Source organism: Girardinichthys multiradiatus, chromosome 19 (assembly GCF_021462225.1).
Source record: "Girardinichthys multiradiatus isolate DD_20200921_A chromosome 19, DD_fGirMul_XY1, whole genome shotgun sequence".
In the NCBI taxonomy this organism is placed as follows: domain Eukaryota; kingdom Metazoa; phylum Chordata; class Actinopteri; order Cyprinodontiformes; family Goodeidae; genus Girardinichthys; species Girardinichthys multiradiatus.
The window spans coordinates 32269418-32295559 of NC_061811.1; the positions used below are offsets into that span (position 1 = coordinate 32269418).

The 26142-nt window shown below is 39.6% G+C and overlaps 2 protein-coding genes across 5 annotated transcripts in view; both read left to right on the forward strand.

Annotated features, from left to right (window-relative positions):
* The first annotated feature begins 1079 nt into the window (after positions 1-1079).
* On the forward strand, positions 1080-17588 carry ganc (glucosidase, alpha; neutral C). Of its 3 annotated transcripts, XM_047346233.1 has the most exons (25): positions 1080-1235; positions 1487-1549; positions 1694-1796; positions 3353-3480; positions 3612-3788; positions 3888-3891; positions 3973-4042; positions 6044-6140; positions 6226-6409; positions 6840-6984; positions 7062-7297; positions 7375-7501; positions 7614-7693; positions 9363-9506; positions 9588-9684; positions 9765-9866; positions 10121-10295; positions 11079-11147; positions 12034-12098; positions 12191-12267; positions 12401-12475; positions 13571-13684; positions 15414-15526; positions 15646-15749; positions 16992-17588. In XM_047346233.1, the coding sequence occupies exons 1-25, from the start codon at positions 1207-1209 to the stop codon at positions 17099-17101; spliced, it is 2688 nt and encodes an 895-aa protein (XP_047202189.1). In that variant the 5' UTR covers positions 1080-1206; the 3' UTR covers positions 17102-17588. The 3 variants fall into 3 exon arrangements, with proteins under 3 accessions (XP_047202189.1, XP_047202188.1, XP_047202190.1); XM_047346232.1 differs by having other exon boundaries at positions 3888-4042; XM_047346234.1 differs by lacking the exons at positions 1487-1549; positions 1694-1796; positions 3353-3480 and having other exon boundaries at positions 1088-1235; positions 3888-4042.
* Positions 17589-18020: 432 nt separating this feature from the next.
* The window catches only part of capn3a (calpain 3a, (p94)), a 35042-nt gene continuing 26920 nt past the window's right edge, over positions 18021-26142 (forward strand). Inside the window, exons 1-4 of one of the 2 annotated variants that reach the window (XM_047346235.1) lie at positions 18021-18425; positions 18691-18760; positions 20104-20222; positions 21727-21860. In XM_047346235.1, coding sequence (XP_047202191.1) covers positions 18174-18425; positions 18691-18760; positions 20104-20222; positions 21727-21860 — 575 coding nt within the window. In that variant the 5' untranslated portion in view covers positions 18021-18173. The remainder of the gene's footprint in view (positions 18426-18690; positions 18761-20103; positions 20223-21726; positions 21861-26142) is intronic. The other variant, XM_047346236.1, reaches the window with a different exon arrangement.

Sequence of the window (26142 nt, forward strand, 5' to 3'; positions counted from 1 at the left end):
CCCCTCTGCCTCCCTGCCAGCTTGTCACACCTGTTCTTAGTTCCTGTGATTACTTGCCTTTGTTTTCTCCCTGTATTTTAGTTGGTCTGTGTTCTTTTTTCCCTGCTGGTTCCTCTGTTTATTTACTTACTGTTCTGCCATGTTTCATTTCCCTGATCAGTTCTTTGTGTTTTGCTACTTCCTTGAGATTGCTAATTAAAGATGGAGATTCCTTTAATTATGCGGCTGCCAAGCTCTTGTCTGCACTTTGGTCCGATCCAAACTCAGAAGCTGACAGTAGGAACCAGCCAGAAAAAGGACCAAGCAGACAAACAAGAAGAGCTGAAGAAGTGGGTGCGACAGCAGGAGGAGAATTTGAGAGAAAGGTATGGAGAAGAGGTGGAGATTGTACCTTCACCCATGTTGCTCCAAGAAAACTCTTTGAATGAGAAGGTGTGTCCAAACTTTTGGTCTGTACTGTAAATATATATATATATATATATATATATATATATATATATATATATATATATATAAGCATCATAAGCACTCGTAATTTCATTATTTTGAATCTTCATAGTTTAATTTATTACTGTTGTTTAAAAAATAATGAATATCTAAAAAAATAAATATTAAATGTTTCACATCCAGCCCTTGAATAATAGTTTATTTTCCTTACAAAATAGCAGAACTAAATACGAATCAATCAAATTTGATCGGTGTAGGATGGTTTCTGAAGGCAGTTTACATAACATTTTAAGAATTTTGTGCTTCATATTGGTGGTTTTGGTTGGTTTCGATTTGTGATAAATATTGTTTATTTTTTTCTCAAATATCATCATTATTTAGACCAAAGTATAAAAAAGTATGTTATTAAATTTAAAAAACGATTAATTAAAATGGTTTTACGTTATCTAAAAGGGGAAATCCCACTACCAAGCATACTTTCAAATGCAGGCCTGCCACTCACAATATGGCGGATGTGCTGACAAGGTGAACGGCGTCCATTGAAAGCCATTCACAGTATGAATTTTATTTTGAAAATCTTCGCCGTACGTTGGATCGTCTTCGCGGATTTGATGCGGTCGCTTCCTCCTGCTACACTGCCAGGCTGCAGCTGTCACTAGGACCAAATACGTCAATTCAGAGAAAATAGTCTGTGGGTTTCCACTAAAGAAGACAGAACCCCTGCAAACACCCGCTGTTTCTGTCTGGAGTTTGCTTGAAATGGCGGGAAAGAGCGAACCTGTTATTAGGTATCAGCATGTTTCGTGTTATTTCTCTCTTGCAGCGACAGGCTGACCTTTGATATATCCTGGATGAGACTGAATGGGGAAAGTTCAGGATTAAACATTTAACACTTTCTTTGACATCAAAAGTATATACAACTCAGGTTTACCTACTGAAACAATTATTTTACGTTTTAACTCACCACATTTGTCGTTAAACCTTTTTAATAGCTGCATAACGACAGCATTCTTTCCATTTCTTTGCACCTGGGTCTCAGTGTTATCCCTGAGGATGAGGGGAAGGAAAAGTTCAAAAAAAGTGAGGATGTTGCTTTTTACAGGTATGTTAAAGTAAATAAGATGTTCTGTGATGTAAATATTTGGATAGGTTCAATGTGATCAATCTATTTAGACTGCTTCTGTGCAGGATTTATGACAGATGTCAGTTAGATCCATGTGCTAATAATTCTGTATGCGCCTTTGAGACGACAGATCCAGGGTCCAAATCTGAAACACCGACTTCTTTTGGACACCCTTGTGCTCACTGAGAAGGGTGCACACTTTGAAATATTGGAAGATAACACAAAGGTCAGTTTACTGAAACTTAACTGGAGTAATGATCTATGGGCTTATCCACATTAAATGTACTTTACATGGACAGGTTTGTTGTTGTTATATTTTTACTTTACCTTTATCTATCTCGTTGAGACCTGTTTTAAACCAAGATAAAAGTTTTTTTTTATACTTGACTGATCTCACTAACAAGAGGGTAGATTCTGTTGTTTCCATTTTAGATTCTAATAATTCACAATCTTTCGATGCAAAAACAAATAAAGAATTTGCCCCTTTTTTAAATGAACATTTATGTTTCTCACATCAGTCTGAGAATGCCACTGTGTTAATACACAAGGTCCTTTCAGACCTTAACCTGCCAAAAACACAGCAGATCAAAAAGTGCAGTCCCATAACAAGACCACACTTTCCTTCGGGGTCTCTACTATCCTGTTGCAAGGTCCAGATGGGTTTGGATGTGAACTTTATCAGGAGTTTTGTCACATAGTGTTGGACCCTATGTTGTTCTTTAGAAAAAATGATCCTCTGGCTGAGGGAGACCAGTATGGATTATTGTTCTGCATATAGACCATAGCTTTTTTTTAACTGAAACCAAACGTTGCTTGGGAAGAATACAGCCCAGCTGGGTTTTATTAAAGTTTGTGACTGCTACAATAACATGAGGAGGCTTTGAAATTATTATTTATTTGCATTATTTCATATCTGGCATTAAGGTTTGACAGGCTGAGAACATATAATTAGTCTTCGTGCTGATCATGTTTTCATTTTTCAAACCAGGCCTTCTGTCTCTGTCGCGAATCGGTTCCATCTATTTCCTCTTTTGGAATTTCATCAGGGTATAATATTAATTTTGCCACATCTCTGGCTATTCTGCTAGGATCTGCTTTCTCTTTCCTGGTCCTTTTAAAATCTCCCCCTTTCAGCTGGTCACTTGTGGTTTGTCTCTAGATATTAATTTGACATTCACTTCTACCTATCTACTTAAGGCCAGTTCCCCCCCTCTTGGTCCTATAAAGGCCGATTTAGAACCCTGGACTTTCTTACCTCTGTCTTGGCTTGGTAGAATTGCTCTTATTAGAATTAATATCCTGCCCAAGCTACTCTATCCACTACAAATTATCGTTATTTTGCTATCCATCAAGGTTATTGAAAGCTGTTGGAATTTATTTATTTGGGACAAGAGAAAAGCTTAGCTAAAAATGGCAAAACCTTATGGGGTTAGGGTCTAGAGAGGTCCAAATGTTCAGCTCTGTCAGTTTGCATTACATGCACACTGGTTTAGAGCTGACCCAACCTCGATCTGGTTTGATGTTGAGTCTCTTCAGTCCAATTATCCATTATGGAACTTAATGTTTAGTTGTACGTTTGAAACTGTTAGAGACCTATTTTCTAACCCTATCACTTTGAACACCAACCAAACATGGAGCTCCAACCGCATTGTAGAAGGTTGCTCTCAACATAACATCTTCCACATGTTTTTTTAAACAATCCAGACTTTCTATCAGGGCACTGTGGTTGGGGTTTTAAGCCATCCAAATAAACAGTTTTCTTCATGAAACATCTTTTCACAGACCAGACTCCTTCTGTCTGTGTCACCTTGCAAAAACGACATTGTAAGGATTGTAATAGACGAAGCCTGGCCCATTAAGGCACGCTACCGAGTTCCAGATGTGCTGAGTGAAGAACCGCGGAGTGACCAGTAAGAGCTACATCAGCATCATTGTGGTCTTACGTCCAATAACCCTTTTTCAGATTGTCTCCAGCATTGCTGCAAAGTAGCATCACTAGAAACTCACTGTTTTGTTTATCTTTTTCCTCATGATCCAACAGGTTGAGAGTGGAGAGCCAGACTAAAGACTCCATCACCCTTTCCTGGTCTTCAGGACATTACCAGGTCCGCTTGTGGCACTTCCCTTTCCGACTGGAGATTGTGTTTGATCATGAAGTGGTGGTTACCTTCAACTCTAAGGACAAACTGTGGTTTGAAAGCTTGCAGAATCCACCCAGGTGAAGTTATAAGACATATGCTTTTTCTAAGAAAGATAATTATCCCTGTAATTGTTTAAACTGTTTTTGTATTTTTCTTCCGGGCATCATTAAACATAGCGAGGTAAGAAGATTAGAAAGCTCAAACAGCAACTTTATGCTGCTCTTAATAAGAGCTTCATTTGGTTGTTTGCTTCTGTTCAAGCTTCAAGAGGACGAGCAAAGTTCACTGTGGAAGGAGACTTTTAGGAATTTTGTGGACATCAAAGCAAATGGTTTGTACCTGCTTTAAGTTTTATTGAATTCTTTTTCATTTTCTTCTTTATTTGTGTGCAGTGCTTTGCAGAATATGCAGAAACCTTTGAACCTTTTCAAATTTGTCATGTAAAAACCACAGACTTTGATGTATTTTGTTGGGATTTTATGCAATTGACCAAGACAAAGTAGTGTATCATTGTGATGTGAAAAGTGAAGCTTTCATTTGTATTCAGCCCTGCTGAGTAAACAGTTAAAACCACCTTTCGCTGCAGTTGTAGCTGTAAGTCTTTAGGGGTAAGTACAAAATAAGCAGCCAAGATATTAGGCCGGGGGTTTTCCTTGGGTACAATTCAGTTCAAACAATTATATGCAATTGTAAACACTATGGGAATGTCCGGCCATCATGGCGTTCATGAAGGAGACAGGTTCTGTGTCCTAGAGATGAATGTGTTTCGGTGCAAAATGTGCAAATCCTCCCCAGAACAAAAGCAGAAGATCTTGTGTAGATGTTGGGTAAAGCCGGTAAGAATGTGATCATACAAAGCGATACAAGGCTGAAAGCCTGCTCAACGAGGAGAAGCCAAAACTCTAAAAGCGAAATAACAAGCTAGTTCACAGTTTGCAAATGCAAGGACCTTGAGTTTTGGAGACATTTCCTCTGGTCTGATGAAACAAAAACTGAAGCATGTGGCTTTAATGACCAATTTGGAAGAAAAAAGAGAGAATCTCTGGCTCATAGAAGATTTGGGAGTCTTGTCACATTCTAAAGTAGATTTAGGACTGGACTTTGACTGGACCATTCTGACATGGATATGCTTTGACATAAACCATTCTATTGTAACTGGCTGTATGTTTAGGATTGTTGTCCTTCTGGAAGGTTAATCTTCATCCCAATCTCAAGTCCAAACAGCATTCTGCATGTGAAATCAATCTTGGTTCCTTCTGCTGTGTCCCCTACATCAGTGTTTCCTCTGGGCCCAAGGTTCTGCATGTTTTAGGTATTTCCCTGCTGCCACATCTGACTTAAGGGGCTGCACAGTGGCGCAGTTAGTAGCACTGTTACCCGGCCAGGGTTCTTTCTGCATGAAGTTTGAATATTCTCTCCGTCCATGCGTGAGTTCTCACCACAGTCCAACAGTCCACAAAGGACTGTGGGAGGAAGGTAAATTGATCTCTCTAAGTTGCCCTTAGGTGTGAATGAGTGTGTGCTTAGTTGTTTGTCCTGTATGTCTCTGTGTTGTCCTGCGATAGATTGGTGACCTGTCCAGGGTGTACCCCGCCTCTCGCCCGTAGACTGCTGGAGATAGGCACCAGCTGCCCCGTGACCCACTCTGGAATAAGTGGTATAGAAGATGAATGAATGACACACCTAACTTAAGTGAACTGGTGATTAATAGGCTTCTGCAGCACTGGACGGCATGTTGTGGAGGTAATACAATTATTTGAATCAGGTGTACTGGAGCAGGGATCATCTAAAACATGAAGGACAGTAAGTCCTGAGGACCAGGGTTAAAAGACACTATGTAACATGACTGGCAAACTGCACACAGGACATCGTTTGACTTTCTTTCAACAATGGCTTTCTTCTTCCAAGTCTAAAGACTTGGTTTGTGGAGTTTGACAAGTTCCCACACCTGAGCTGTGGATCCCGTGTGGACCTGTCTGCTGTGTTTGATGGTCCTCATAATGCCATTTGTTCACTAATGTTCTCTAACAAAGCTCTGAGGCCACCACAGAACAGCTGGATTTATACTGAGATGAAATATCACACAGGTTTATTCCTTTTAGTGAAGAGGTGTCTTCTGAAGGAAATTGTCTGCGTTTGTATCAAAGTAAAGGTGGATAAATACAAATGCACTCCAGTTTTTTAAGATAAAAGAAATATTTAAGACCCTAGATGATATAACTTTTACTTCATAGTCATGTGCTACTTTGCTCTACTTTTATCTTTATTGTGATTGAAGAAACATATATTTCAGTAATCAAAAAATGAAATGTTGATGTACTTCTTTCGTCAGGTCCCAGCAGCCTCGGCGCTGACCTCTGCCTTCATGGCTTCCAGCATGTCTACGGTCTGCCAGAACACCCAGACAGGCTGCAGCTCAGAGACACTAGGTGCATGCTCATATTCTGCATAATCAGTGTCTCGCTTCGATGTTAAAATGAACAATGTTTGCAACATGTTCCTATCCTTCCACAGTGATGGTGAACCCTATCGATTATACAACTTAGATGTGTTTGCCGCCGACTTGTACTGCCGGCTCGGCTTGTATGGGTCTGTGCCGCTGATGGTAGCTCACAAACCTGACAGGACCATTGGTGTGTTCTGGCTGAACGCATCAGACACTTTTGTAAACATACAGTACTCCCCTACTGACCATGAGGTAAGCTTTTTCCTGCATCATACTGCTTTACTTAGAGATGCAGTGTTTTTTAGAATTCATTTTTAGAAAGAATTTAGGGGAAGCATGGTGCCTTCAGGTTCACATATAACGACTGGTTAATAACACTTACACTGCCTTGCAATAGTGTACGTACTCCTTTAGCTTCTGAACATTTTGTCGTGCTATTTAGGAGGATTTTATGTGATACAAGACCAAGTAGTACATAATTATGGTTTAAATTTTTTTACAAATACCATCCCCTCCATCAAAAATTATGGTGGCAGCATCATGCTGTGGGAATGCTTTCTGATTAAAAGTTTATAATTTAGCAGACAAAGGCAGTAAACATTTTTATAAATCTTTTGACAAAGCACAACAGATCTTGATCTGAAAAACTATTTCCAGTGTCAAACTCTGCTGTGTCACACAGGATGAACAAACACCCCGAGTTAAAAGGAGGCGGCTGCGGCCTCAGAGTGACGTCCACTGGCTCTCAGAAAGTGGTGTGATTGACTGCATTATTCTGCTCGGGCCCAGACCACATCAGCTCTTCAAACAGTACGCTCAGCTTACAGGTGTGTAAGCGTTGGTAAATTCAGCGTTAATAAACAAAGCCAAAAAAACCCCCACTTTTTATTATTCTCACATTCAGGATATCAAGCCATGCCGCCGCTGTTTTCCCTCGGGTACCACCAGTGCCGCTGGAACTACAACAACGAGGCTGATGTGAAGGCTGTGGATGCTGGATTTGATCGCCACAACATCCCTTATGACGTCATTTGGCTGGATATTGAGCACACTGACGGGAAGCGTTACTTTACCTGGGATCCTGCTCTTTTTCCCAAACCAGCGGGTTTGCAGCACCATCTGGAGAAAAAGAAGCGGAAGGTCAGTTTGAGGATGCAAAATCCACAATATTTACAGAATCTTCTTCTTGTTTTGAAACCTTTTTTCATTTTTTTCAGATGGTCGTGATAAGTGATCCACATATTAAGGTCGACCCTGATTGGTCGCTCTACCGTGAGGCCAGAGATGGACAACATTTTGTTAAGGACAGAGAGGGACAGATCTATCGGGGTACATGCTGGCCAGGTGACTCACCAAAGTTTAATTGGAAAAACAGCACAAACTTCCGAACATCTGAGAAAAAATATTTTTTCTGTGTTTTCCTTCTAACTGCAAATTGTGTTCACTTTTCTCAAAGGTGAGTCCTCGTATCTTGACTTCAGCTGTCCTGCAACTCGAGCGTGGTACTCCAGGTGCTTCAGCTTGGATAAATACAAGGTAATGGTCAGGAGAGAAGGTTTGGTATATGCTGCATTCTTTTATTGGCTTTAAATATTTGACACAATCATGATCACCTCTGCAAGCCTGTTACAATTATTTTTATCAGTTCTAATACGAACAGTCAGATGAAATATGAAAACTGGTTTCTATATCGACTTCCATGATTTAAGTTGAGTTTAGTGAATAAGACACGTTATGCACAGATCTGCATACCTAAAAGGAGAAAAGTATCCCGTGTTCAAATTTGTCGATTTAATTCCCTTTCAAAACATTTTGATCTTTTACAGGATTTTATTAATTATTAAATGTATCCAGTGCTGACATAATGAAACACAAACAGAAAGATGCTGCAGGTAAAAGGTTCTAACTGAGACCATCCTAGCTCTTAAAGAAATGCTTTATTATTTTTGGCCAAATGAATATTAATGTTCAGAGACTAGATCTTGACATTTTGCTTGAATCTTTCTGCATGCAGACACGGCACCTTCCATGCCAATTGGCACACATAGGGAAGATGTGTAAGAAATAAACTAATTAAATAAAGTAAAATTAAATTCATCTTTTATTGATGCAGAATAATATTAAACTCTAAAATACCCAACCTTTAATTTGAGTAAATTTATTCAAAGGTAGAAAAAAAATCCAATGAAAGAAATTATAATTTTTTTTCTTTTACAAAATAAAGTTGCAAACCTATTGGTACTTTAAGGAATACTATAAAACAAATATAACTGCCATGTTTTATTGTTTATGATTGACTCTTCTAGTTTATCAGACTGCCTAGAAGATTGTCATTAGTAATCCATGATGTGAGGCATATAAACACACAGAGACCCTTTTCTTTTAGCTGCTCATCAAAATGGGATCTGGGTTTGTCTTCAGAAGTGAGAAAATGGCTACAAGTAGAAAGCTAAACCTGCCCATATCTGCAGTCAATAATTTAGCTTTTTTCAAGATTACTTAACCTTTTAAAAAAAAAGATAATCCAAGCTGGACTTTTTCCTTTCCTGGCAACACTAATGTAAAGGTCTTTGTTTAGCTCGTGGAATTTACTTAACAGCTTACTTTTAGAACTTTTACTAAAACCATGTTATTTAGTAAAGTAGACTAAGATTAGACCTAGTGGATCAGACAGAAAGAAGAGGATAAATATACCATACCCATTGTTAAGTATGAGGGATGCTTTGGGCATCACAGGTCCTCCCAGAGAACATAGTTAGTGCACAGCGTCATGAGTTCTTTATAATAAATGGGCATTTTAAATTAGGATCTGGTGGACTCTGACAGAAATTTTAATGAGTGATTAGGTCTTTCAGCAGGATGACCCAAAATATGTAAACAGATCAACACAGAAATGGATTTTGAGATTTAAAAACACTTAATTTTTGGTTATCTCCATCCTCAGATGTACAGTAAATTCCAAAGAGAACCTCTGGTGTGAGCTAAAGGGAAGAGAGCGTAACAGAAAACCCAAGACTCTTGAAGACCTTGAGAGATTGGACAAAGATTAAACGATTCCCGTTGCTGTGTGCTCCCAAGCTTCTAAAATATTATTGGACAAGATTAAAGTTTTAAGACCAGGGGCATCAGTAAATTTTCAACTGCAGTGTAACAATAGTCTGTCAGAGACAAATAACATGAGGAAAACTGTTTACATCTCTTAAAGGGATCGACGGCGTCGTTGTTTGTGTGGAACGACATGAACGAGCCGTCTGTGTTCAACGGGCCGGAACAGACGATGCCAAAGGATGCAGTTCATCATGGAGGCTGGGAGCATCGGGATTTACATAACCTGTATGGCTTTTACCAGGTCAGCAGCTCTTTCTTGGAAGTGAAATTCCCAGGCAGTTACTTTTTAAACTGAAGGGTGTCACAATTTGTGTTCCTGTAGCACATGGCCACAGTGGACGGTCTGATATCCCGCTCAGGAGGTTCAGAGAGGCCGTTTGTCCTTTCACGCTCCTTCTTTGCAGGGTCACAGAGGCTGGGTGAGTGATCCAAACTGAAACAATTTTGAGTTTGTCTCTGAATTTCTCAGATGAATCATGACCTGTACTTTTTGTTGCAGGAGCAATATGGACCGGAGACAACGTTTCCAGCTGGGAGTATTTGAAGATTTCTCTTCCAATGGTTTTGTCTCTGAACTTGGCAGGCATTGCATTTTGTGGAGGTAAGCCTTTCAGTGTAGATAATATACTTACTGCTTAAATTATTAAAGTTAAAACTAATCTGAGCAAATATTTTTGCAGCCTTTGTATCCAAAACATTTGTGTGTCTAATAACAAAAGAACCGAAAGAGTATATAGTCTTTGTATCAGTTTGAGAAAAGTCTTGACTGTCAGTTATGTTTTGCATCAGTAGGATTTCTTCCTTCCTGCTGTGTCCCACTCAGTCCCCCTAATGTTCCTTGTTTTTTCATTACAGCTGATGTTGGTGGGTTTGTTAAGGATCCAGATCCAGAGTTGTTGGTACGCTGGTACCAGGCAGCTGCCCTGCAGCCATTCTTCCGAGGCCACTCCGCAAAAGACACAAAGCGACGTGAACCGTGGCTTTTTGGGGAGGAGGTCACCGCAGCAATCCGCAATGCCATCCAACAACGGTATAAAAAAAGAAACATCTGACCAGATAAATTGTATGAAAAGTGTTCAACTGCAGGTAAACTATATTATCAGCGTTAGAAGGCAGTTATGTTTTCACATTCTTAATGAAATCATCATTTAAAACAGTTTTTGTATTAACTCAAGTTATCTTTGCCCTATATTTAAATCTGTGTTACAAAAAAAAAAAAACAGAATACACCTCTAAGGGTACAAAGGCTTTTTCACAGCACTGTATTAGAATGACCTAGTTAAAACCCAAACCTAAATCCAATTTTGGATCTGTGGCAAAACTTCAGAATTGATGTTCACAGAAGCTCTTCGCCTAATCAGGTTAAGCTGATGAGCTGAGATGTACCCAATAGAAGGCTGTAATAGTAAAGAGAGGTGATTCTTCATGGTGCTAACTCGTCATTACAAATGCGCATCACACTTCTCAGAGTTGTATTTGTAAAAAGAATGTAGTCAACGATGTGTCTTTCTCCTTGCAATTTACAGTTATGTTCTACTTTGTGTTGATCAATTACATTTACACCCAACAAAATACATTCAAGTTTGTGGTTGTAAACTGACTAAATGGGAGGGAGTTCACGGGTATGTGTACATTTCCAGGGCACCGTATAAAATACAATCCATATATATATATATATATATATTCTTAAACGGAATTGATAAAACATGATCAAATATTGATTCTATGTTAAATTAGAAGGAGTGAAATTTAGTGGAAAATTTATCCAAGAGTAATTCCTGGAGTATCTTAACTGACACTCCTCTGCTTCCAGGTATTGCTTGCTGCCGTACTGGTATACTCTCTTCCACTATGCTCACACCACTGGGATGCCTCCTGTCAGGTTAGTGTTGCTGCCATCTGCTGTTCACATACAGTACTACAACTACAAACGTCATGTGAGGTAGGTATGGGGTAAGATAACTGTCAAAAAACAACATATGCTTAGGTGTCTAAATTTGTAAATGTAAAATTGTAAAATTTGTAAACTCAAACATGAATAAATTTAAGTTTCTTATTTGTGCCTCGTTGTCAACTTATATATACATGTGACATCAGATGTTTCATCTTGTGAGAATACAAGTTACAAAGTTAAAACTTTGCAACAATACAAGTACAAATCACAAATTTACCAGTACGAATGTAAAACCCCTGATGACACTGTTACACTCCTTACCAGTTGGTGGCGTAATGCACCTGAAGGGTGTTCGCCAACCCCCATTAAACACAAAGAAAAAGAGAAAGCGGGCCTTAAATGATATTGAACCATCTAATGTTTTAAATATAGATGATGGTTGTAGCAGTTTTTACCTTTTTCGAGGCATTGAATTTGTACAACAGAATGACACTGAAAAAGCCAGTAATATTATTTTAAATCTGTATTATTTACATCAATATCAACATCCCACTGAAGAAAATGTATCCATCCTCTTTTTTTTTAAGTTTTCTTTAGTTTAGAACCTAAAAAAGAAATAAAATGGTGGTTCTTTAAAAATGACAACAAATTACCTATAGTACATATTTATCAACAATTACAATTCGTCTTTTTTCACATTTGTGGCCCTAAACAAATTTTATTTAACTGAAATGGGGCAAAAATGTCTCTTCGGATTGTAAAGGTTGCAGACCTCTGATATGGGCTACATCATGCACTACGATTAGGTGGACTGGATTAGTGATTCATGTCAAGCGGTGCAAAAAGATAAACAAGCATTCATTCTCTCACACAGACCTCTTTGGGTGGAGTTCCCAAAAGAGGAGGGCACTTTCACCGAGGACAATCAGTACATGATTGGTGATAAACACATTCTGAATTTACTTGTCCATTTTTGCCTGGAAAATATTTAACATTTGTTTTTCTGAAGTTCATTGTTTTGCTTCATACAGGGGGGGCCTTGCTTGCCTGTCCTGTGGTGGAACCAGGTGCTCAGACAGTCAAAGTCTTACTTCCTGGATCTGCTGAGGTAAAGTAAAACAGCAGGCGTTTATAACTGTAACATGTATATGTGATATGTTTATAAACAATACATGCCTGTACAGTGTGATTTATTCATGTTACCCGTCTTTGAGGCCACTAAAGATTTCTTTCTGTCTTAGATCTGGTATGATATCTGCTCTGCAAAGGCGTACAAAGGAGGAAGGAGTTTGAGTCTTCCAGTCAACCTGGACACAGTAAGTTTTTAATATGATTTAAATAATGTACATCAATTTACTGTAATTCAGTAAATTGAGTATACTAGAAGCCAGTGACGTGCTGTCAGGGGAGGCATGTGAGGCACTGCCGTACCTGTCATCATGAGAAGTAAAATACTAGCGGAGAAAATCAATTTGTTCACTTGACTGTTTTAAACTTTTTTCCTGTATGATTTAAACATTTTTATGGTCAAATTTGCTGAATTTACGCATTGCCAATTCAAATACATGCAGAGATAAGCAAGGTAAGGCAGTGAATAGCTGTGCCTCCCCACCGATGGCGCTGTGTTACACACACTGATTGATGCAGGCAGTTAGCGCATGCCCATTGTTGTCTCTCTTTATGTCAACAATATACATGCTGGATTACTCATATACTAAACATGCTGACTTTCCACAGTCGATCCAATATATTTAATAAATGTGTGTGATATATTTAATCTTTCTAATCGGCCAGAAATACACAGTGAACATGGACAGGGTGAGGCAAAAAGTACCATGCCGCACTGATAGGGGGCAGTGCTGAGCCCCATAGGCACAGACAGCTACCAGCATGTCGCTATGTACTCTTCAGCTACGCAGAGGGCAGGGGTGTTTTCAAAATTGCCCTTAGATATGTGAATGAGTGTGTGCATGGTTGTTTGCGTGATGCCCTGCGATGGACTGGCGACTTGTCCAGGGTGTACCCTGCCTCTCGCCCATAGACTGCTGAAGATAGGCAACCCACTATGGAAGAAGCGGTAGACTGACTGATGATTTCCAACTTTAATTAAAAAAAGAGAGATTAGCCAAAATGAAAAAAAACAATTTAAAGAATTATATAAAACATTTTTTTTGTTTTCTTGCTATTGTATTGTTGTACAATATGGAATTGATTAAAGCATAATTAAAAGCTTTTAAAATAATTAAATGTTTCAATTTAGGTCAAAATTCAAATATATGCCTCTATTTTGGGTTCATTATAGAGGAGTCTGCCTCACCACCCATTAACGCATTTTCACATCACTACTAGAAGCCTTTAAAGTCCAGGTCTTGCTCCAGCGTAATGCAGTTAGTTATGTTTGCTCTGGACAGGTTCCGGTGTTTCAGCGTGGCGGCTCGGTGGTCTGTAGATCAGCAGGCAGCGGCAAATGTACTGCCGACTACCAAGAGCTGCCTCTGAATGTCACTGTGGCCCTAAACTCCCAGGTAACTTCTGCAATCCACGCCTGTATATAACAGTAACAGCTTATACCAGCTACTTTAAATGTACAGCCATTCCCACAAACATCAAATACAAGTAAACTTTATTGTATGTTTTATACACTAAATAATTTTTATTACAATGCCATAATTTAGAAAAATGAAATCAAACAGAACAAATTGAGAAACATTTAGCTTGCATTTTCTAGCCTTGTAATTGTAATTCGAGTCCACAAAAATGTCCCGTACAGCAAAACTTTGAACATGGAAAAAAGTCAATTCTCTCGTGATATAAGCGCTCGCTTCTCTTTACCTTTCACCCCTTTTGGATACTTATTAAGACGCTAATAACATTTTAAGAAATGCATTTTGTTTCTTTGATAATTGAATGGGGTTATAATGATGGACACTTTGACTGATACTGGTAAGGCAGGAGTCCCCATGGATTATGATGTTTGCAGACGATATTGTGATGTGTAACGAGATTAGGGAGCAGGTGGAGCAACGCCTGGAGAAGGTATGGAAGTATGGAGTAGAGATAGGAAAGTTATTAGAAGCAAGATGGAATACATGTCTTCTTTGGAATGGGAGAACTGTAGCAGCAATTCACAACACGTCGTCTTAAAGTCAAGCACATACATTCCCAATTGATCCTAGTTACCCAACAATGCAGTTCAGTTTATTATTCAAATTGGTTAAAATGTTTTCTGTCTAAGGAGACATAGCTGATAGCATTGAGTCAGTGACTTGCACCATTTACTCCTCCTGGATGAACATGTGGCAACAGTGGACTGTTGATTGCATTGTGTTGTTGACTGCAGCAATCCCAATTTTTTTACTTTACTTAAGCAATTGGGAAGAAAAAAAATAGAAACGCTTTTTTGTAACTTAAATATTAGGTTTATATTTTTCTTCACAAACAAATAAAACTTCTTGACCAGAATTTTGTGATTTCTTTTTTTCATTTGTTTTGTCCAACTCAACTCTGGTTTTTTAAGTGACTGCCATAATGCTTTGAAAAATGTACACTTGTAGAAAAATCCAAAACAGTTTTTTTCTTTTGTTTGCCTCTAGCTGCTGCTCTTGGACCAGGGTTTTTAATTGGACTTATGGATGTTAAACTGGGTCTGGTTAAGATTCCAAACTAAGCATTGAAACTTTTCTATTTTTGCAAAAGAAATAAAAGTATCACAGACCACAAACTATGCTTTTAAAAGTGTTAGTGTCAGAACATCTAATCCAGGTTTGACAAATTGACGTGTTATGGATTTTAAAACTGAGTGGATTTAAGCTTGTTCAGATGTCAAAAAAGGCAGTAAAATATTCTGCTACCAAACTACCAATCAGAAACTAGCAACAGCGTTGGGTTGTTTGTTGATTTGTGAAACATATAGAAAATAAAACTTTATTAGGTGAAAAGGTTTTGCTCTTTAATGTCAGAATGCTTTAAAAACTACCAGAAAAATGTTTAAACTTCGATTTAGAAAAACATTGAATTTTGAAGTTTACCCCACAAAGTGCACAAATGAACCCTGCGGATATTTTAAGTGCAAATCCCAAATTTTACGATCAATACTTGAAGATTTGCTCTCAAAGCAAATTCTTCATTATATTCCAGAAGTTTCATCCATAAACAGAGAAAAAGTGTATTGTGCTAAATTTAAGAGAATTTGTTAGTATTCTCGTGTTTCATCATGGAACATTTGTATCTGCATTACTCCTGGCTGTTGTTCAGGGCAGCGCCGATGGGGATTTATACCTTGATGACGGCCACTCCTTTGAGTACCGCGACAAACAGGCTTTCTGCCTGCGAAGAATCAACCTGCTGTCGGGCCGCCTGCTCTGTCAGTGAGTCACACTCATGGCCTCCTGAAGAGGCTTCCTGTTTAAGAAGGTGTCTGCAGAAACTACAAGAAGCATGAAAACTCCCATGGTTTGATGTTTGCTGTTGGTGTCGCTTCTCCCAGTCCAGCTACTGGTGAAGGAAGATTTGACTGTGAAACTGTCGTACAGTCGGTTACCATCATGGGAGTGAAGAACAAGCCGTCCAGAGTGAACGTCCACGTGTCAGGTGAGGAGAGAGGATGTTTTTTCAATCACAAGCACATGCAGAGGTCCCCAAAGCAAGTGAAGCCCCATTAGATCTACTTTTCACATTTAACTTAAAATGTGTTTTAAGGAAAGATCCACCATACATCAAATTGGAATATGTAATAAAACCAAACAGGGTAAGAATTTCAAAACAAAATGTTTATTTGTTTTGAACCTTTTATTATTTAAAGACTGTTGTTTCAGCTGCTCTCTGCGCAGGTCTTCCCCTACTCTCATATGTGTATGGAGATTTTTGAGCCTGCAGGTTGAATTAACACAAGCAAGAAGACCTCTCGCTCACTGTAAACATTATTGTTTGAGGATTTCTTATATAATACAATCAATAAGATATCTACACAACCTTTAATCGAGTTTTGCTAGTTTTAAGAAAACAGCCCATATTGCTAAAAAACCAGGTCATGCAGAACACACCCCCATCTCGCTGGGAGTGTGGCAAAGCCTTGGGATCAAATCGCTGCTTTCTTAGTTCTTACACAGTCTTTAAAAGTCTGGATCATGTCTGGATTGTGCTTTTAGTATTTTCCAGGTCTGGAAAACTATTGAAAAAATCGGGATCTCTTGAAATAAAAGACTCAAACAAGCAAAGTGATTGTCATATCACTTTGATATAAAACTTGGGCATATTCATATCTTTGGTTTAGTTTGTAAAGCACTTAATGAATCTAACGCGGTTAAAAATTTTTCTGTTTTTTTATTTTAATTCAAACCATTTGCAGCTTTTAGGATAAACTTGTCAGTCACAATTTAACCCAGCTCTAAAGCATGAATGGCTTTTAATATTTTACTCTGGGAACAATATAAACTGTGTTGTGTCAGAGAAGACTTCAACCTGATCATATAAACATATAAAGAGGCTAAACTGAAACATCTAGAAAAATCTTGAATTTTGGAAAAGGGTACTGTGGGAACCAAAAAAAACTCAACATTTGTTACATATTTGATCAATTTGTGAGCTTACTAAACCACTGAGCAACAATGCCACATTTTTGATTGCTGCTTCCCAGGCAGAGGAGCTGTAGTCACGTTAAAGTAAAAAGAGAAAATAAATGTTTACCGGTGTATCTGCAGTAGCCTTACAACACTACGGGGGATCTGACCCCTCCCATGCCTCCCGTTGATAATTCAGTTTGTTAATTTTCTAGCTTTAACAGATATTTTTTAGTCCAAAGATAAGCAAAACCTATTTTGTTTTTTTAACCAGGCGCTGATGCCATCTCTGCTTCCTTTGAGTTCCTGGAGACCTGCTGCATGCTGACACTGAACAACCTGAACCTCAGAGTGGTGATGGACTGGGAGATACAGATCAATTAACGACTGCCAGCATTGCTGAATAGTTTTGTAGCAAATTGAGTTAAAGACAAAAATCCACAAAGGGTTGGCCCTTTTTACATTACTGTAATCGTGTTTAACTTTTTTCATGTTAAGATTTTGACCTATAGATGGATGAAACTGAAATCCGAGCCACACTTCACAAATTTTATTTGTGAAATATTTTTTGAAAACCATCTATCATTTTCTTTCTTCTTTACAACTCTGCTCTGCTTTGTGTTGTCTATCTTATAAAATCAAACAAAATACATTAGTTTAAGGGGAATGAAGACCTTTGCAAGGTGCTTTACACCCATAATGACAAGCTTTAAGAACATATTTAACTCTTTTAGCTCCACTTTTAACTCCTTAATTAATTCATTTAAATGACTCCTTAATTTTAGGGTAAAGAATTTCTGATTTATATTTCAGTGCAACCTTCAAGTCACACTACTTTGTCAGAATGCAAAATAAAACAATAATATTCTGATTTTGACGACCTGACCTGTTTTTCACCAACATTTCTGTGCGTTATCATGAGCATATATCATCAGCTATAGTGACGAAACTGTAAAAAAAAAATGAAACATGGGCGATGCTTCCCTGCATAGCATTAGCCGGCTCTGGTTGTGCTGAGACTGCTCAATGCTGAGCTCCATTGAGAAGAGGTTTAAAGGGCTTGAATGCCTTCTGCTGAGGCAGGGCATCTACCAACCGCTCTTTGCATGCCCTCTGGCCTTTGTGTCACTCAACAATGATGGCAGCAGAGCACTCGCAGGTAAAGGTCATTGTTTGCATCAGCCAATGGAACGCCACGAATAGACGTTTATGTGATTTGTGAGTTTCTGTGCACATGTGTTTGTGTGTCTACATGAATGGCATCCGAAAGGAGAATGTTTCTTTCACACAGAGTGTTTGCATCTGCTCTGTGACGAAGGGGAGAGAGACGTCACACAAAGAAAGAACCAATCAGATATTAGCTGTTTGGATTTATGCCAGGGTCTTTTGGCTTGTTAGACTTTCGAACAGGTGGCTAGGGCCAGTTTTTTTTCCAAAATAAAACTGTTGAGTGGAGATGCCATACACACCGTCTGGCTTTTTCTGTGACCGGTTGATCCGGGAACGAGAAAGGAGGGACGGGGAAGGGTCCTTGAACAAGCCCATCCGCTTTAACGGCCAGGACTACAACACACTGAAACAGGAGTACCTTCAGAGCAAGACTCCGTTTGAGGATGAAACTTTCCCTGCCACAGTGGAGTCTCTGGGCTTCAAGGAGCTTGGACACAAGTCCAACAAGGTCAAGAACATTGTCTGGAAGAGGCCCAAGGTAGGTTGGTTTGCAGATGGAAAGACTTACATTAAGAGGGGATGGATCACAGGTGGGACAGGATTTTTTTTATACATAACAACAAACCTGAGAAGAAAAGATGAAGTCTGATTTTATGAATGGATAACATTGGGAATACTTAAGATGTATCCAGGAAGAAGTTTTATACCTGTTTTTGAATGTTTTCAATGTAATGGTGGTTAAACCTAATATAGCCCATGTTTTAAACTGAAGTTATCTTATTTTTGGGCTCTTTATTCTGCAGGAAATCTGTGAAAACCCTCAGTTCATTGTCGGAGGAGCGAGTAGGACAGACATCTGTCAGGGAGATCTAGGTAAACTGTGTCTCTTTAAATTCTAAGCACATAGGGAACATAACAGCACAACCACTCTATTAAAAATGGGCCTTTTCCTTATATTATGTAAGAGAAACCTTTTGCAGAGGTTCAAAAGATGATTTATTTGATTCTTTAGTGGCAAACATTTTAGAGATGTATTGAAATGGGTGTAATCGGTTATTTTCTTTGCCCTATCAGCATTGACTGGCTGGCTGGTTGAAAAATAAAAAAATCCAATCTTTTCCCAAACTGTAAACACACTAAATATAAGTGCTAACAGGTCGCTCTGACCACACACTTTTATGTGGAAGTTGTTCCTGTGGAAAGACGACTCAACATTGGATATTTTTAGAAAGCACAGAAATGTAAGAAGTTATTTTAAAGGAAATAATTTTCTACATGTCGAGGCATGTTTGCGTTTCATTCTGGCTGGGAGACAGCGAGCGAGAGCAAGACCTAAAGCAGATAACTTGGAGGCTAAATATTGTACAGCAAAGACGCTCTATTTTATCCTTTAAAACTTTCTAGATTTGGAAATGGGGGCAGCCATTTCGAGAGCTCTCATGAATGCTAGCCAATGCTAATTGTCAAAATCAGATGCTAAAAGCTTTTAAAATGTGTGATCATTTTCTTTGTTTATAAAATATTACTTACACCCAGTCTTATTGTGACTGCTCTCTTTTATGCAGCAATGCTTTGCCTCTATAAATAATTTAATGACTGATTACTTCAGGAAGGATTTTTTAAGGTTTCTGTCCATTTATGTTGCTGAGTTTAGCTAAAACAGAATTGCATAAAAACGAGCAAGGATTGTTGCAACGGTTTACAACATCAATCTATTCTCATAAAAGTAAAAAAAAGAAACATGCTATTTCACATCCCATGAATCCCCTGCATACAGCCTCTCTGCCTGCAGCGGCCTCCTCATTTTGGGCTTACTCTTTTGGAAGGGAATCCAACCGGCAGCACTTCCCATTGTTGTTTTGTTCACACAGCAAATAAAGGGGACCAAAGAGAACAAAAGTCCTGGCAGACACTGTTGACCATTTCTTGCTGAAAAAATGTACATTGTCCTCGTATTACACCGTGTTCCACACCTGGATGGTTAAAAAAAAAACACAAAGATCAACACTCAGCAGCAACCTTTCCCTCCTGCAGGACAAAATATGTCCAAGGGAGGAGTTTTCTTTTGGTCTCAGTTCTTTAAAGAACTCAATAATGCAAAGGGCGGGGTGCATTCTGGGCAACATATAGTCATAGGAAAAAAGATGGGTCAGAAGCACTCATTTCGAAATATTCTTTTTCCTTAGACATTATTTACCATTGTTTTCTCTGTTTAGGTGATTGCTGGTTGTTAGCTGCTATTGCTTGCCTCACTCTGAATGAGAAACTTCTCTATCGAGTTGTTCCCCAGGAGCAAAGCTTCTCCGAGAACTATGCCGGCATATTTCACTTCCAGGTGAGATCCCACATGATCTCCAGATGTGATCATCTACTTTTCTGACCCTAGTCTCTCACTTAAGACACATCATTTTTTTTTAGGAAACATTGTTTACTGAGACTTAATAATGGTAACTTAGTTTATTTAACATTTCACAAGACATTACATCTTTATTAATTTGATTGGTGTTTAACAGTGATTTAAAAAAAATATTCATACCCTTTAAACCTTTTTACATTTTGTCACATTACAGCCACAAACTTCATGTATTGTCTTGGGATTTTCCATTATAGACCAGCAACAAGCAGTGCATGTTTGTGGAGCAGAGATAAAATAATGCATGATTTACAAAATATGTGAAATGTGTGTATTGCAATTTAAATCAGCTCTCTTTAATTTGATGCCTTTAAATAAACTGGTACAACAGCTTCATTTAGACGTCACCTAACTATTAGATAGAGCCCATCTCTGTATAACTTAATTTATTAGTATAAATCCAGCTGTTCTGTGAAGCCTTCAGTAGTTTGTTATAAAACACTGGCCACAGATCTGGTATTTATGGAAGAATGGCAAGAATAAAGGCATAAAATGTAAATAAAAATAAAATAAAATGAAGAACATTATGGAGAACCCTGAGCATCCTCTTCAAGAGACTGTCCTACAACAACAGAGTGTCTTCAGTCAGAGGCTTCTTCAGATCTGCTGTAAGACGGAGCGCTACAGGAGATCCTTCCTGCCCACAGCCATCAGCATCTACAACGGCTCTTTGAAGAAACCTTCATAATATGAGCTACAACAACATTTAATTTCCCTTTGGGATTAATAAAGTATTTTTGAATTGAATTGAATTGAATAAGGTGTCCCATTTTAAGTTTGTTAAATACAGGACAACCCTTAAAAACCTGTTAGGCTGGAGACTGAGGTGGAGGTTCATTTTCCAGCAGGACAGCAACCCTAAAAATACAATCAGACCTACCATGGAACTGTTTAGGTCACAGCTTATTTGTGTGTTTAAATGGCCCAGTCAAAGTCCAGACCTAAATCCAGTTTAGAATCTGTGGCAAGACTTGGATATTAATGTTTACAGATGCTCTCCATTTAATTTGACTCATCTTGAACTATTTTATTGAGAAAACAAGGCAAAAAGTTCAGTCATCACAATGGTTTTACAAAGTGTTGACTTCAGGATGATTACATATGCATGCCACACTTTTCAGATGTTTGTTGTGTGAAAATCGTGTTTCTTTTAAATTTTTCACTCCATAATTGTTTTCTACTCTGTCATGGTCTGTCACATGAAAACCCCAATAAATACATTGAATGTTATGTTTGTAATGAAACTAAATATAAATTTGAATACTTCAGCAAGGCACTGTAAATAATAATTCCAATAATAAAATAAGAATAACAAGTAATGAAGTATTGGATTTATAAATCACAGCTTAATATAAATCAGTGCATCTATTGAGACCTTAAAGAAATATCTTCTTACGTGTTTGATAACGGGTTCTCTGTATTTCAGTTCTGGCGTTATGGTGACTGGGTCGATGTCGTCATTGACGACCGCGTCCCTACTTTCAATAACCAGCTGGTCTTCACTAAGTCTGCTGAGAGAAACGAGTTTTGGAGTGCCCTGCTGGAGAAGGCCTATGCCAAGTGAGTCATAATACTGTAGTATGAAGGACAGAGCACTTCTAAGAGGGTTTCACCTGCTGTTGTCTTTATAGTGCATTCCTGTACTGTGTTTATCACTTTAATTATTAGATATATGCTGCATTTACTGGTATAGCATTTAGACGTGGGTTTGAATGTGTTTTGGTATGACAATGTCAACTGTTCCTTCAGCTACAAGCAAAGTATGTTAACCATTCCCATTCTTTGGCTTATGTGATGGATAAAGATATTAGCTCCTCAATCACTCATCCTTTACCATAAATTAGTTATCCTGCACTGTGTGAAGGTTTTCTTTCTTAATTTATTGAAACCATTCTGATGTGATACCTGTAAGATCATGATCCTTTGTTGATTTAGTCTATGGACATGTTAGTATCTTGCCTATTATATCAAATATATACCGGCAGTGGGCCCACTACCTGCAGGGGGAACCGTGAGGGACCGGTGCAAAGAGGATTGGGTGGCGGACGAAAGTGGAGACCTCAGCGGCCCGATCCCCGGATGCTTAGGCTGGCTCTAGGGACGTGGAATGTCACCTCGCTGGGGGGGAAGGAGCCTGAGCTTGTGCGGGAGGTCGAGAGATATCGACTAGAAATAGTCGGGCTTGCCTCCACGCACAGCGTGGGCTCTGGAACCCATCTCCTTGAGAGGGGTTGGACTCTGTTCTACTCTGGAGTGGCCCACGGGGAGAGGCGGCGGGCTGGTGTGGGTTTGCTTGTCGCCCCCCAGCTCAGCTGTCTCGTGTTGGTTTCTAGGGTTTGGTAACTGGGCCCTGATACGCATATTCAGGCTTTGGGCTCATTAGCGAACTTCCAGACAAGCATGCGGACATCAAACCAGTAGTTTTGCTTTTAGGGCTAGAAATGTGCTCACTTTCAGGTCGAGTGCACAGTTTGCCGCGTTACGTTCAGCTAATGCTTTACTTAGTTTCAGTTGGGATGCAAACTGTATTTCCGACAGTTTTACAACTTAGTGGCTTTAATAGCCGTAGTTATCTGTAGTTTCCCTTGGCTGATTAAAACGGAGGGCTTTTCAGCTTTAGACTGATTCGTTTGAATAGTGCACAATAACCACAGCTTGCATAGCAGCTCTCTTTTAATGTTTCCAGTTTGAGGTTGTTTGTTATCAAGTTGGTGAACACATACTCTTGTCTGAGGGGGTGGGGTGGTCTATCCAACGGCAAAATGGTAAGAGGTGTTTAGAAGGTAGTGTCCCTGGTTGCCTAAAACTGGGGGCCGATCTTCTGTCCAGCGGTGGTCCCCTGAAGAGGAAATGGCTTCACCCATTGGTGGTAAATCAGATATGACCCTGGTTTATCAAAGCTACGATAGAGATCTTTGCTATAAGAGTAAATGCTCATTGCTTTCTCCATAATGGTTCAGAACCCTCTCCGAAACCCCTCTGGGAACAGATGTTCTTACACATTAATGAGCCAAAATGGCTTTGTATGCATTCCTACTGGTTGAATGATTGCACCGGTGCTGGAGAGAGTACACAGACAGGACCTATTCCTGATTCTAGTGGTCCTGAAATGGCCAGTGAAAGCATGGTTTGCTGAGATAATCAGTCATTGGCAGCTACGTCCTGGAAGATACTGCACTGCAAGGAACTCCTGTCTTGGGTCCTTTTCACCCCCATCCTGAGGTCCAACCTTTACCGAAGGGCCTTCTCCCTGCCACTGTGGCAGCAACTCAGAGTGGTGTGCTTTTAAACAAAGGTATAAAAGTCCAAATTGATTATCTTCACTGTAGATATTTAACATTTCTTCAGGTGCTGATGGATAAGGTTTTTTTTTTTCTTTTCCACAATCAAGGTTTATTGAGGTGGTCCCAGGAGTCCATCCCTTAACTTTTTGAGGGGTGTGCGGGGTTGTAGGTTGAGACCAGCACAGAAACATACCATAACACCACTGCATCTGACTGTTGTGTTAAATGCTCTCTGTGGTCCCCCATTCAAACCAATTGACTCTTTCATAGTAAAGTTTGTTTTAAACAAGACCGCCTTACTTTATATCCTTACTTCTATGAAGAGATTTAGAGACCTCCTGCTTTCTCTGTACACCCATTTTGTGTATAGTTCAAGGTGGATGGGTCAAAAGTTGTTCTGCATCCACATGCAGCATATCTTCCGAAGGTTATTCCATGATACTAGATCCCCACGAAGATCAAGCTCCATTGTTTTTATCCTCCCTCTTTTTATCTGGACAACAGAGGAGGTTGAATTCCCTCATCCTGAGCGTGTACTACAGGTCTACATTGAGCATACACCTGGGTTACGGCTGCCTGATGATCTCTTTGGGTTTTTTGCCAACTTTGTCAGATGCAGAGCCCTGTCAAAACTGAGGCTATACCCATAGCTTATAGTAGCACTGGTACTCCATCAACCAGAACATGCGATGGTGTGAAATACCATACTGCATGTGTTGTACCTCATTTGTTTACCTCAGGGAACAGTAGTTTGAGTGTAAAATTTTTATTGGTAATCCCTGCGCCAGGTGTGAATAGGCACGCAATATGTAGATAAAATCAACAATAGTATCAACAAAATAATTAAATGTAAAAAAAAATTTAAACATTACAATATATCTAAGCTTGTACAACAAACATAATTGATCATAACAGTTTATTTCTTGATAAGCTGACCGATTGTGTTACAGAATCACTCTGATGTGATTCATAGACCAAATGTTGACTTTCTTAGTTGAATTTTTTTACCAGGTAAAATATTTGATAACCAGTTCGATTGTTCACAGAACATTTAAAATGAGCAAATTAGACAGAGGATCAGGAGTAAGGCCACTTTAATACAGTTTCTAATCTGAGTGGAGTACATTCCTTTAAAATATAACAATTTAGAAAGCCACATTAAAATTTGTTTTCTAAAAGTAGAGGATTATTGCGGAAAAAACGTTTTTTTTCCATTCCCATTAAATAAATTTAACATTTCTCAAACTGAACTTAGCCTTGGATTATACTTCTTTTTTACATGGGTTCTGATGTTAGGTGCGGATCTAAAAACGAACCTAAATATTCCAATTGCAATACCACTTGTAGTATTCCTCCTCTGAAATGTCTTTCCTGTGGTTATTAGAAAAGGACATTAAAAATGTATTTTGGGGATATTTAGCCGTAATCAACATTTGCGGGGCCAGCATGTAACCTTTACTCTAAGATCTCTCAATCTACCAAACTTAAAGTATCAGTGGTGGGATAAAAACCGTTGATCTAAGTAATTAGAGGCTTTCTAATTGTTTTCCATAGGTTGAGGAACACAGCCCCAACAACCCCCTCTTTATCCCTTGAACCTTTCCTGAGAAACAAAGTATTTTCAATACTTTTGATATAATAGGCAAGATACTAACATGTCTCGTCTCGTCGTCTTCCGCTTTATCCGGGACCGGGTCGCGGGGGCAGCAGACTCAACAGAGACGCCCAGACGTCCCTCTCTCCAGACACCTCCTCCAGTTCCTCCAGGGGGAGCCCAAGGCGTTCCCAGGCCAGCAGAGAGACATAGTCCCTCCAGCGTGTCCTGGGCCGTCCCCTGGGCCTCCTCCCGGTGGGACGTGCCTGGAACACCTCCCAAGGAAGGCGTCCAGGAGGCATCCGGTATAGATGCCCGAGCCACCTCAACTGGCTCCTCTCGATGTGGAGGAGCAGCGGCTCTACTCCGAGCCCCTCCCGGATGGCCAAGCTCCTCACCCTATCTCTAAGGGAGTGCCCGGCCACCCTACGGAGGAAGCTCATTTCAGCCGCTTGTATCCGTGATCTCGTTCTTTCGGTCATGACCCAAAGTTCATGGCCATAAGTGAGGGTAGGAACGTACACCGACCAGTAAATTGAGAGCTTTGCTTTTCGGCTCAGCTCTCTCTTCACCACAACGGACCGGCACAGTGCCCCCATTACTGTGGCAGCCGCACCGATCCGTCTGTCGATCTCCCGCTCCATTCTTCCCTCACTCGTGAACAAGACCCCGAGATACTTAAACTCCTCCACTTGAGGCAGGAACTCCCCTCCAACCTGAAGAGGACAAGCCACCCTTTTCCGGTCGAGTACCATGGCCTCGGACTTGGAGGAGCTGATCCTCATCCCAGCCGCTTCACACTCGGCTGCGAACCGCCACAGCGCATGCTGTAGGTCTTGGCTAGAGGGGGCCAGCAGGACCACGTCATCTGCAAAAAGAAGAGACGAAATCCTGCTGGTACCCAAACCCGACCCCCTCCGGCCCTTGGCTGCGTCTAGAAATCCTGTCCATAAAAGTTATGAAC

Coding starts and splice junctions, on each gene's coding strand:
- ganc (XM_047346232.1), top strand. CDS start 1,207: ATGGCGGGAAAGAGCGAACCTGTTATTAG. Junction 1,236..1,486: donor AAGAGCGAACCTGTTATTAG/GTATCAGCATGT, acceptor CCTGGGTCTCAG/TGTTATCCCTGAGGATGAGG. Junction 7,502..7,613: donor TCGGGGTACATGCTGGCCAG/GTGACTCACCAA, acceptor CTTTTCTCAAAG/GTGAGTCCTCGTATCTTGAC.